Source organism: Meriones unguiculatus, chromosome 6 (genome assembly GCF_030254825.1).
Source record: "Meriones unguiculatus strain TT.TT164.6M chromosome 6, Bangor_MerUng_6.1, whole genome shotgun sequence".
Lineage (NCBI taxonomy): Eukaryota > Metazoa > Chordata > Mammalia > Rodentia > Muridae > Meriones > Meriones unguiculatus.
In genome coordinates this window covers 89,094,448-89,107,272 of record NC_083354.1, presented here as the reverse complement: position 1 = coordinate 89,107,272, position 12,825 = coordinate 89,094,448, and the positions used below count along the sequence as shown (strand labels likewise).

The 12,825-nt window shown below is 41.1% G+C and overlaps 1 protein-coding gene and 1 long non-coding RNA gene across 2 annotated transcripts in view; one reads left to right on the top strand and one right to left on the bottom strand.

Annotated features, from left to right (window-relative positions):
* Nucleotides 1-12,825, top strand: part of Itga2 (integrin subunit alpha 2) — a 107,692-nt gene that overhangs the window by 59,527 nt on the left and 35,340 nt on the right. The window contains exons 8-14 of the mRNA XM_060385731.1: nt 1,747-1,897; nt 2,178-2,343; nt 4,673-4,749; nt 8,020-8,158; nt 9,396-9,541; nt 10,369-10,512; nt 12,350-12,553. Of these exons, the coding sequence (XP_060241714.1) occupies nt 1,747-1,897; nt 2,178-2,343; nt 4,673-4,749; nt 8,020-8,158; nt 9,396-9,541; nt 10,369-10,512; nt 12,350-12,553 (1,027 nt within the window). The remainder of the gene's footprint in view (nt 1-1,746; nt 1,898-2,177; nt 2,344-4,672; nt 4,750-8,019; nt 8,159-9,395; nt 9,542-10,368; nt 10,513-12,349; nt 12,554-12,825) is intronic.
* LOC132654725 (uncharacterized) lies at nt 43-1,898 on the bottom strand. Its single transcript, XR_009592420.1, has 2 exons — nt 1,764-1,898; nt 43-1,202 (listed from the first exon to the last, which is right to left on the bottom strand). It is a non-coding gene; the product is annotated as an uncharacterized LOC132654725 (long non-coding RNA).

The window sequence follows — 12,825 nt, the reverse complement described above, 5'->3', positions numbered from 1 at the left end:
TGAATCAATCACAACAGTTCTGGGACTTTCAGACATAGGAAATGATTTTACATGCTCTTTCATGAATTACGTCAAACTCAAAGATCTTAGGTTAAAATACAATAAAATGGAAGACTCTCACTGTTTGTTAATCCTGGCTTTAAACAAATAAAACTGATAGGGTACTTTGTACACATTAGTGAAGGTCATGGAATATTATACACAAACATCTGAACGTTGAAGTTATCGGGCCTGCTGCCACCCACAGGGAGCGTGCCTTACAACTTCATGGCACCCACACCCTTCCTCCCTCAGTTTCTCTTTTTCAGTACGTAAGCTAAATGTTTGACTGTCATTTTTGAAAAAATGAGAATAAATGTGCCTGCCCCCCAGCCTTTTCCATCTTCTGGTTTTATTCTCTCAAAAGCCATCAAAACAAGTTGTCTTCTCACCTCTTCCTTAAAACCTGTAGCTCTTCCACTAGGCGAACATAGGCTCTGCCTCAGCTAGCCTAATGTTCCTGCCTCAAGCCTCACTGTCCCTAGCTCCTCTCGGCATTTGATAAGGACGCACACACACACTACTATGAACCCAGTCTTCACTGAGGACCATAAACTTCTGAGATCCTCACCAATATTGGGTCAACAACTCTGGTCTCTTCGCTGGCTCCTTCTCTTGGCTTTTGTTCACTGAACAAAGACCCTTCCCCTCTCTTCCACAGCCCTCTCTGTTACAAATAATGTCACTGCCCTTGCTGTGAGTGTCACCCCTGTATGGGTTGCCCATTGCTTTGTATCATCTTTTAATTCTCTCTTCAAAGTCATCAGGCAAGTTCAGCATCTTTATTGGGAGTACCATCTCACTTAGCAAATTCAGTACGTCCTAAACAGCCTTGTTCCTTTCCCACGCTGCTCATGATGCAGGCGTCTTGTTCACCCGTTATCAGACAAAAGCCTCATTGTTATCTCTCCTCTTTCCTCAGATATATACATGGCCATCATCACATTTGCCACTTCCATCTCTTCATTCCCTGTTTTATCTGTCCCTTCGTCTTCTCTTTCTGTGTACTGAAGTTGCTGCTTTCATCAGCTGGTGAGATCTTCTTTATATGTATCAAAAGAGACTGTCCATAAGAGAAGACAGGATTGGTTTCATTCTCCTGTGTCTCTAGCTCTTTGGGGTCTTGACCATCTCATCAACTGCAGGCCGTAAAAATGAGTCACCTGTCATTAAACAGAGACGTTTCCCGTCAGACTGAGGAAAAGAATGTTGTCAAGATAACGCCGGAAAACTCCTGTCTTTAGCAGAGAATGTGTTTGGGGCCTATGCCCGAGGAAGGAATCTGAGTTCCCAGCAAGCTTTCTTCTCAAAATAGGGCATGATCACTGCCTGTTTAGGTGTGGCTGTTTGGCTTTTATAACCTTTTTAAAAACCCCGGATTTTTCCCCTACCACCATAATTTTCCAACGAACAAGAATCAGGACTCACCCAAATTCTAATTAACACCCAGAACACACACACTTATACACTATAAAATTATTGAAATACTGCTAAATATGAATTATATTTTATATTTTTGTGAAGATGCTACTAATAGAAGAAGGCTCTTAAATATGGCACTGGTGTTGACACAGACAGAAATTGACATGGAAAGTACAAAATGGTTTGTGATTGATGCACTTAAAGATGCTAATTTCCCGTTTCTATTTCAAAGCAAGGGTCTACATCTTAGCTTCTGTTAATAATGAGTAATCTGATCTGTCACAGAGACGATGCTTATTTACCAGCTTCTGGTGGGCGCCCGGGTGCTACAAAAGTCATGGTAGTTGTGACTGATGGTGAATCCCACGATGGGACAAAGCTGAAAACTGTGATCCAGCAATGCAATGATGACAACATCCTGAGGTTCGGCATAGCAGTAAGTGGCTTCATTTGGGTTTGGATGGCTGTTGAGGGCTATGCATCCCTGCGTGCTGTCGCTTTCCAGGGCTGCAGTTCATCTTGTCCCTCTGCTTCCTGCCGATTTTCAGTCCTGCCAACTAAATGAACGGTTGCGGGGTATGTCTGCAAGAAGGTTTATAATGACCGGAAACACAATGAAATGACAGACAGGAAAATTCAAGTAGAAAAGGAATGACCTTTTTTTGTTTGTTTGTTTTAACCCTGTGCTCTCTCTTTCTCTCTGTCTTTTTTTCCAGGTTCTAGGGTATTTAAACAGAAACGCTCTTGATACCAAAAATTTAATCAAAGAAATTAAAGCAATTGCTAGTACTCCAACAGAGAGGTACTTTTTCAATGTTGCTGATGAGGCAGCTCTTCTGGAGAAGGCTGGGACTCTAGGGGAGCACATTTTCAGTATTGAAGGTAAGTCCTTTCTAGGATTTTTCTTTCAAATACTATTTTTTTAATAGAATTTGTTATTTTATATAATATAGGTGCTATATGGATATTGAGTCATAGGCCAGGCAGAAAAACTAACTCAGGTATGTCAGCAAGAAATGGTAGACAAGGTACATGAATACATAGCTCATAAGAGAAAATGAGGGTGGTTAGCAAGCAGAGCAAAAATGTGAATCCAACCACGCTTGTGTTTTGCCTGAAAGATGTCACATCAGTATTGTTTAATTTCCCATAATTATCTGAGGTGCACAGAAGCTCACACACAGTTGATGAGGTGATAACACTTTTAGTTTTTGAGAGAACCATCCAGCAACATCTATCATAACAATGTTTTTTTTTTCTTTTTATGTTATATAGTTTCAGAAATTCTTAAATTTGTTTATAATAACTAAATGTGTCTTTAAAATAGCGAAAATACAGTGATGGTCTCCAGCAGTTTAGTTGGGGGGAAGGCTTTCCTTATTGCAGCTCTAGTAGTGTACTTCCACAGGCTTGGAATGTCCTCAGGGCAGAACAGCCACCCACTCAGACACGCAGAAACTGGAGAACTGAAATACTCTTTATAGTTGGTTAAAAAAGAGGTAACATGAGACTCAAATCCTGGTTCTAAGTGCCTAAGTTAAATAACTCTCAGCAAAAAAGCTGGTGTCTAGATATAGAAGAAGAGGGAGATAGAAAGACCTGGAGGGGACAGGAACTCTATCAGAACAACAGAGCCAAATAAAACCTGGGCTCAGGGGGCCCTGCAGAGACCAATACTTCAACCAACGACCTTGCATGAAGAGGACCTAGACCCCCTGTTCAGAGGAAGCTCATAGGCCACTCAGATTCCAGGTGGGTTCCCTAGTAACGGGAACAGGGGCTGTCTCTGACATGAACTCAGTGGCAAGATCTTTGATCACTTCCACCTGGGGAGTGCAGCCTTGCCAGGCCACAAAGGAAGATGATGCAGCCATCCTGATGAGACCTGATAGGCTAGGGTCAGGTAGAAGGGGAGGAGGACCTCCCCTATCAGGGGACTAGGGAAAGGGCACAGGAGGAGATGAGGGAAGGTGGATGGGACTAGGAGGAGAGGAGGGAGGGGGTTGCAGCAGGAATACCAAGGAAATAAATTGTAATAAATAAATTAATTAATTTATAAAATTTTAAAACACTCGTGTTTAATTGTGCACCTACATATCAGGTGCCTTAGAAGCTGGGTGCAAAGGTACTGCATAGGTGCCTGTTGCTGTAGTCTAACCTGTCACTGCACTAGAAATTTCTATCCCACCACAAATTTGATTATGTGAGTGTAGTGTTTTCAAGTTATTTAAATCTTCACCAAAAACTAAGGCCTCTGGCAATAATTTGAAACTACTAAGGCATCTGTACCAGCATGCTCGCTTGACATCCGTGAGTAAGAATAATTACAGTGTAATTTAAGGATACGGTGAAATTATTTTGGACATTTTCTACTGTTGAAGACTTTCAAGGAGCACATTCCTCCCCCAACTTGTCTCTTTGGCATCTATGTAAATTATGATATCTCCTACGGAAGAGTACACCTCACAGCGGTGCATTCTGTTATTCTATTAAAGTTGCCTATGCAGGAATTTGGCTTGCTTCTGATGAACATTATTGAAACATGCCTACCAATAGAGTTCCACAGCATTAGACAGTGACAGATACTTAAGTACAGTTAAAAACAAACTTCCCAGCCAGTAAACTCTTTAGTCTTGAGTCCTGGTTGCCAACAGAACACGGATTCCCTCCATCCAGTCTATGGGGTGGAGTAATCACCTACTGTTCTAATGCACTGAACTATTTGTACATAAGGAACACCAATATTAAAAACAAAACCCAAATGGATTTTTAGCTAGTCATGGTAAATTAAAAAAAAAAATATCCTGATCTCAATTTCCACATTAACTAATACTCTTCCTTCACTGGGACTTATGTGACATCAGGAATAGCATAACTAGTACATTAAATTAATTGATGCATAATTAATTAAGGCCAATTTTGAACACTGCTCTGGAGACTTTCTTCCTGATTTCCTCTTCCTAGAATCCTCCAAATTCTAGTTCTACATTGACACAAAAAAGTGTGTGTGTATGTGTGTGTGTTGTATGTGTTTGTATACTACTTTTATGCCCAGTGCCCTTGGAGACTGGAAGAGGATGTTGGGTGCTGGGAATTGAACCTAGGTTCACCGCATGTGTGAATGCACATGCATGTATGTGTGTGTTCGTGTTTGAATGTTTGGTTGAAAATCACTGGCAATAACAGAATTTTTGAAAACGATACTTTCTAGGCACTGTTCAAGGAGGAGACAGCTTCCAGATGGAAATGGCGCAAGTTGGATTCAGCGCAGATTACTCGCCTCAAAATGTATGTATATCAGATACGTTTAAGCCATACTGTCACTTGCCAGAACACACACATGCACAATAGCTTAGACACATGGTAGGAAAAACAGCCATGATTCAGCAATGATTCAAATTCCTGGGCCCAGTGGCAAAGGCAATATACTAATCCAGGCATCACCCTTGCAAAAATGTCATGGCAATCAATTACCTACCTGAACCATCTGTCAAAGAAGCTGCCCTTTTTATCCCTTACACAGCTGAAGTCTACATTGCCATAGTACGTCCCCAAAGGACAGAGACAGTAAGTTGTTGAAAATGGAGGATTTGTGAAATCTGGGAGGGGGCTGGAGTCCACAGTCTTGTAGCTTAGGGAGTCTGTTCATCCAGTGTTCTCAGAAACAACCTCTAGGTCTGGACCCTAACTTTGCAAGGACATAGAAGGACGAAAGACACAACAATACCAGATTCTGGGAAATCTTTAGGAATTGATTTGAAATCAGATGGTCTAATAAACAGATTAAAGGATCAAGAACAGCTCATCCTCTGTCTAGAGCAGCGGTTCTCAACCTTCCTAAGGCTGTGACCCTTTAATACAGTTCCTCGTGATGTTCTGTAACCCAACAAGAAAATTATTTTTGTTGCTACTTCAGATATGTAATTTGGCTACTGCTGTGAATCATAATGTAAATATCTGATATGCTGAATAGCTAGCTGATAAGCAATTCCTGTGAAAGAGTCATTCAACCCCCAAGGGGGTCAAGGCACAAAGGTTGAGAACCAGTGGTCTGGGATAAAGGATGCTAACTTTACCTGTTCAATTACCCTTAGAGATGTTGACAGGTCAGAAAGCTTTCCCATGGCAAAAGGTGAATAAACACAATACTATAGACATATTTTCACACAATTACATGAAGAGACTCTATTTCCTAGAACCCATTCATCCTCCCTAATCTGTGCTTACATCATGCTTATTCTCAAAATTTTATATTTGTTTTTTCTGCAGAATGGGACATGTTTTTCCCTATTTTTTAAATTTATTTATTTATTTTTATTAATTACAGTTTATTCACTTTGTATCCTAGCTGTAGTCCCCTGCCTTGTCCCCTCCCAATCACACCCTCCCTCTTCTTCTTCTCCTATGCCCCTCCCCCAGTTCACTGATAGGGGGTCCTCCTCCCCTTCCATCTGACCCTAGTCTATCAGGTCTCATCAGGACTGGCTACATTGTCTTCCTCTGTGATCTGATAAAGCGCTCCCCCCTCAGGGGGAAGTGATCAAAGAGCCAAGCACTGAGTTCATGTCAGAGACAGTCCCTGTTTCCCTTACTAGTGAACCCTCTTGAACACTGAGCTGCCATGTGCACATCTGTACAGGGGTTCTAGATTATCTCTGCCCATGGTCCTTGGTTGGAGTATCACTCTCAGAAAAGCCCCCTGGGCCCAGATTTTTTGGTTCTGTTTATCTCCTTGTGGAGCTCTTGTCCCCTCCAGGTCTTTCTATCTCCCCCTTCTTTCCTAAGATTCTCTTCATTCTGCCCAGTTTGGCTATGGGCCTCAGCATCTCCTTTGTTACCCTGCTGGGTAGTCTTTCAGAGACCCTCTGTAGTAGGCTCCTGCCCTGTTCTTATTTTTTTTATATTAGATGTTATTTATTTCTTTTTTATTAAATTTTTATTTTTATATTAATTACACTTTATTCACTTTGTATCCCCCCTGTGATTCCCTCTCTCCTCCCGTCCCAATCCCTCCCTTCCTCCCCCCTCTGCACGCATGCCCCTCCCCAAGTTCACTGATAGGTGAGGTCTTCTTTTCCTTCCATCTGACCCAAGCTTATCAGGTCTCACCAGGACTAGCTGCAATGTTCTATTTTGTGGCCTAGCTAGGCTGTTCCTCTCATGGGGAGACGGGAGGAAGGTCAAAGAGCCAGCCACTGGTGGATCAATGGAACCAAATAGAAGACCCAGAAATAAACCCACACACTTACAGATACTTGATTTTTTGGACAAAAAAGCCAAAACAATAAAATGGAAAAAAAAAAAGATAATTATCCAACAAATGCTGCTGGTCCAACTGGATGTCTACATGCAGAAAAATGAAAATAGATCCATATTTATCACCCTGCACAAAACTAAAGTCCAAGTGGATCAAAGACCTCAACATAAACCCAGACACACTATATCTGTTAGAAGAAAAAGTGGGGAAAAGCCTAGAACTCATTGGCACAGGAGACAACTTCCTGAACAGAACACCAACAGCACAGGCTCTAAGATCAACAATCAATAAATGGGACCTCATGAAAATGAAAAGCTTCTGTAAAGCAAAAGACGGCCTACAGATTGGAAAAGGATCTTCACCAACCCAACATCTGACAGAGGGCTGATATCTGGAGTATATAAAGAACTAAAGAAGTTAAAAGGCACAGTGCAGGGAGGGACACGTGGCTGCCCATGTGTCCTTCACCCTAGCACTGTGGGGAACACAGAGATAGGAGGTCCATCTCTGCTTCAGCTTCAGTGAGAGACTCCAAGGCAAAGAAACAAGGCAGAGAGTGAGACAGCAGTGCACCTGATGTCCTTCTTTGGCCTCTGTGTCCACAAGCATGTACATCCAAACCTGCAATACATACCACAAACATACAAAGAAGAGAGCTGGAAATACAATCTCAGATTCCTCATGGGCCTTTCCTGTAAATACGTGGGAGAGAAGCTCTCACCTGATTCTTCTATAAGCTCTGAAGGCTCAGCCCTTGCAAATGATGCCTTTGAACTGAAGATGATTAAGCATTCGTCCTGTACCATGGCCTATTGCAAAGATTTCTACATACTGCATTATAAAAAGTTCTTCAAAGACAGAGCAGCTCAGTGGCTCTCAACCTTCTCAATGCTGCGACCCTTTAATGTAGTTCCTCATGTTGTAGTGACCCTCACTCAACCATAATATTATTTTTGTTGCTCCTTCATAACTATCTGATATGCAGGATGGTCTTAGGTAACCCTTCTGAACTGGTTGTTTGACCTCCCCAGAGGGGTTGTGACCCACAGGTTGAAAACTGATGCCGTAGCTCATAGTAAGCTTGTTCTCCAGGAAAATCAAAACAATTCTAAGATAGATAGATAGATAGATAGATAGATAGATAGATAGATAGATAGATAGATAGATGGATAGATAGAGATAATTAGCTTACTATGCAAATTTCCTTAAATTTTGATAGTTTACGTCAATGTTTTTACTAAGCTGAATTCATTTGCATTAAGGGTGGTTTGTTCTAATCTTCACTTCTCCAATTATTTCAGGATGTGCTGATGCTAGGTGCAGTGGGAGCTTTTGACTGGAGTGGAACTGTGGTCCAGAAGGCATCTCACGAGCACTTGATCTTTCCTAAACAAGCCTTTGACCAGGTTCTGCAGGACAGAAATCACAGTTCGTTTCTAGGTGAGGCACGGCAGCAGTGGGCACACACAGTTCTCAGGTTCTTATGCATTAAACGCTCAGGTCAGCTCAGCCTGTAAACTGTCCTCTAGTTAACTTGTTTGTAACCCACAGCTGTTACCTCTTTGCCAGTCAGGCCTCATCCCTTAAGTAAGAAAAGCTAAGTTTTATACAGAGGTCTCTGTAGATGTCTGTTAAGCTCATATGATCTACGATGTTGTTTAAATCTAGTGTTTCTAAAACAAGCAAATCTGCTCAGGCAGATATCCTTGGAACATGGCTGTTTCCCTAAAACAGAAGTTGTTCCTCAAAGGCAATACAATAAATAGTGGCCTTCTATTGTTTTAGACTCCTTAGGGGGTTTTGTTTGTCATCGCTGATGTTCATATGATAAGCATCCAATGATGTTCATTACTGCTGTGGGGTATTCTGTCTACACAAATCCTCCCAAATCCTTTGAAAGCCAGTGACCCCTCCAACAACCTAGCAAATTAAAAACCCAGAGCACAAAGCTAGACCTCTGTAACTCCAGGGCCTGCATTTTTTTCCATGAAATAGCATTAACATTTCACTTATTCATTCATTAAGCAATTGTTAAAAGCCAGTGTATTTGCTTTATTTCCTGTTGCTATGATAAGTTACGCTGACAAGGGCCACTTAAAGAAGACAGGGTTTAGTTGGCTCACAATTCCAGGCCACAGTCTATGATTGTGGGAAAACCAAGGCAACAGGAACTTGACACATTGCATACACAGTCAGGAGCAGAGAGAAGTGATTTAAGGGATACATGCTTGCTCTTAGCTCACTTCCTCTATCCTTATCCAGTTCAGGATCCCTTCCCTAAGGAATGGTGACACCCACAGTGGGAAGATCTTCCCACCTTAATTACTCATTTAATGTAATCAACCTAATTTCTCACAGCTATGCCTAGGGACGTACCTACTCTAGCCAACACCTCACTGGGCCACTTCTCCCAGGTAGTAAGAGATTGTGTCAAGTTGACAATTAAAATGAAGAGTTAGCTAGGCTTGTAAGTAGCTGAGAACAACCCAGGACCAAGGGACAGCCTTATAAGTGGAATTCCTGTCAATGCTACCTAGAACTACCAAGGAAAAGGCACGAAGACTCATCTCAGCAGTATGAGTAGTCATCACAGCTAATCAAGACTTCCGAGCATCTCGGCTACCTCTGAAAGGCCTCTCTGGCAAATCCAGTGATGCTCTAACTGCTTCTCCCCTAGGTTATTCTGTGGCTGCAATCTCTACTGAAAACGGTGTCTACTTTGTAGCTGGTGCTCCTCGGGCAAATTATACTGGCCAGATAGTGCTGTACAGTGTTAACAAGCAAGGCAATGTGACAGTGATTCAGTCTCACAGAGGGGACCAGGTAAGCATCATTACTAAGCAAGTGAAATGAATTTTATAGATAACAGGGGTAGGCGGACAGCTGAGTGAGCAGAGACTAGTATTTACTGAGCGGTTCCTCCGTGTCTGAATATGTCACCCTAATTGACTCATGTCTGTGTTAAACCCATACAATAGAAGGCTCACTGGGATTAGGTCTGATCTGCTTTTGCCACTGATTTTCTAGGAGTAAGGGGACCAGAAACTAGCCACAAACTACCTATCAGATCATACTTTTGCCTTCTTTTTCATAGTTTAAAGAATGGTGTGCCTATTTTGAGAGAAAAACAATGACAGCATTACAGAAGAGATCACTCATTAATCTTAAATCCTTAATAGATGTTTACACAGGCACTCAACGTTGATGGATGGGATGGCCCTCAGATGCCCTCAGATGGCCCTCAGATTTTACTTTACCTCTACCTAATTCTCTCATCTTTTCTACCTGGCAACATCACTTTGCTGGACTATGACGCTGGCATCACAGCATTCATGTTTCTCTTCACGTAGGAAACTCCTTTGGTCCTTAAGATGCTATTCAAATGACACTTCTTTCCCTGAGTTCCCCACCACCTCCCTACACTCTGACATGGTCCCTTTAATGCACTTTCTTTTGTTTTTCATGGTAACATAGATGTTTGCTGTCCTTGGCTGGCCCCATTCCTCCTCTCTTTCTCTAAATCACAGCTCACATAGCTTTTAGGCGTTTCCCTTCTGAATGCGGCCTCTGGGTCATTACCATCAGTAGCATGTGCTAGGATACGTTTGTGGTTATATAACTCCTGAGATGAATTTGCTTTAATACCCCAGATCGGCTCCTATTTTGGTAGTGTGCTGTGTGCAGTGGATGTGAACAAAGACACCATTTCAGATGTGCTCTTGGTAGGAGCTCCCACGTACATGAACGACCTCAAGAAGGAAGAGGGAAGAGTCTACCTGTTCACAATCACAAAGGTAAAAATCAACAAACTAACAGCATGAATGACTCTAGTACTAATAAGTAAGTTAATGTGAACTTTGAAGGACAGTCATTATTCTAGAAATACAGCCAGTTTTAAGGCATAGTATATCATATATTTAATAAAATTCAAAGTGTTGCCATCATTATAATTTTTAAATCATTAAAAGGCCCTGAGTTTAATATCTAATGTATCCCATTTTCCACAAGAGGTCTATGGATATATGTTCCTATGCAAATAAAGCCATTATAAGCACAAATAATTTTTGGCATACATGTATGTATTAGTTCATATTCTAAGCATCTTGTGTCATTCCTGTGAAATGATAATACTCACAGGGCCTCTGACCTCTTCATTTCACAGTAAAATCCACTGTCCCAGCCACTCTAGCAACCTCCAGATGACCTAGAGTGCTTTCTACATTAGTCTGTCAGAAAATTCCAGTGTTTAGTGTCACATTGAGGTACACGTCCAAGACTTGGAATTTCATATCCTTGCCATAAAGCTGAGCTTACTCAAAGAGAGAAGGCACAGCTTTTCTAGCGTGGAGACAGAACTCTAAATCCATTTCAGCAGGAATCTGGAGCTCAGTGAGGACAGGAAGAACAGCAAATGAAAGCCAGGGGTGGACACGGAAAACCAGACAGGTGTAGGGGAAGAGAAGTCAAGGCAGGGAAAGTTCCATTTAGTTGTTATGACAGTTTGTGTGTTTGGTGCTTGCTATACATTATTGTAAAAACTGACCCTCTAACATAAGCAGTTAAAGTAATTGTAATTCTACATGCACGCCTGCAAAGAAAGGAAATAGTTCCTTCTTGAAGGGTTTTTTTTTTTTAATCTCTAGTTTCTTTAGTGTTTCTTGTTTGCAAAATAGTCCGAACTATAATTAATCGTTGGAGATAAAAATAGCTCTTTAAAATTTGTTCTAGTTGATATTTTGATATGAATGATTGCTTTGCCTGCACGTGTATATTATGTTCACCACATAGCACCTGGTGACTAAGGAGATCAGAACAGAGTGTTGCATCTGCTGGAACTAGATGTAGTAATGGTTGTGAGCCACCATGTTGGTACCGGGCAGTGAACACAGGCCCACTGCAGAAGCAAAAAGTGCTCTTAGCCAACTCTCCAACCCCAATAATCCTGTCTCTTAATATTTTCTCTAACTCATGAAAAATTAATCTTCATACAATTACTATAAACTAGAAAGAATCAATACTCACAGTTTCCTGCTTGAGGCACTTCGCTTGCTTGCAAAGCCATTAATTATTTCCATACTTGAATATAAAATCTGAAGGAAAAAAACATTTATAAGAAAATGTCTTTTCTTCTGCACAGAATCATTAAGTATTGCTTGTTATAGAATAATACAGATGGAATTCATTTCTACCTCTTACCCCGTTACAGTTATGTTATTGTTCAGCCATTTTTAACTAAAATCTAGATTATCATGTTTCATTGTGTTTTGTACCTATCCTAATTTCATTCATGATATTAGAGTTCCACCAATTTTAAATTTTAAAGGTTTGGAAAGAGGTGATGATCCTAATACTGAGAGACAGTAGACAGAGAGAGTCGGACATTTTATATAGGTTTTTTGGGCACAGAAAAGAGAATTATTACCTCATATAATGTTGGCAGGAGCAGATATCTTGTTACTTTAATTAATGAAATTCTTATTTGTAACTCTCATCATATATCGAGAATTATACTTCCTAATATTAAAACCCTATCCACTTTTCACATTTTGAAATCTTGTCTGGACATGGTTGCTGTGGTTTTAATGATACACACTGAGGGTTTTGCTGTAATGGCTCCTCTCCCTTGACCAGGGCATCCTGAATCAGCACCAGTTTCTTGAAGGACCTGAAGGCACTGGAAACGCTCGGTTTGGTTCAGCGATTGCAGGCCTGTCGGACATTAACATGGATGGCTTTAATGATGTGATCGTTGGTTCACCTGTGGAGAATGAGAACGCTGGAGCTGTGTACATTTACAATGGTCACCAAAGTACCATTCGCACGAAGTATTCCCAGGTAAGCCAGGGACAGTGTGGTGATGTATTGTGTACATAAGTGCTAGAGCTGAATTATATCATCCAATTAATTCCATGCCACTTCCATTACATCCAGATTCTTTTCATCAAAAAGCATTTAGTGAAACCTGACTACATGTCAAATGCTATTCTAGCTCTGGGAAAGCTGTACAAAACATTCTTCGCAGAACAGTCAAAATCCTGCTTTTTGTTGATCTTATATTTCAATAGAGGAAATATGAGAAAAAGAAATGTTGCCACGGTCAAGGGCCA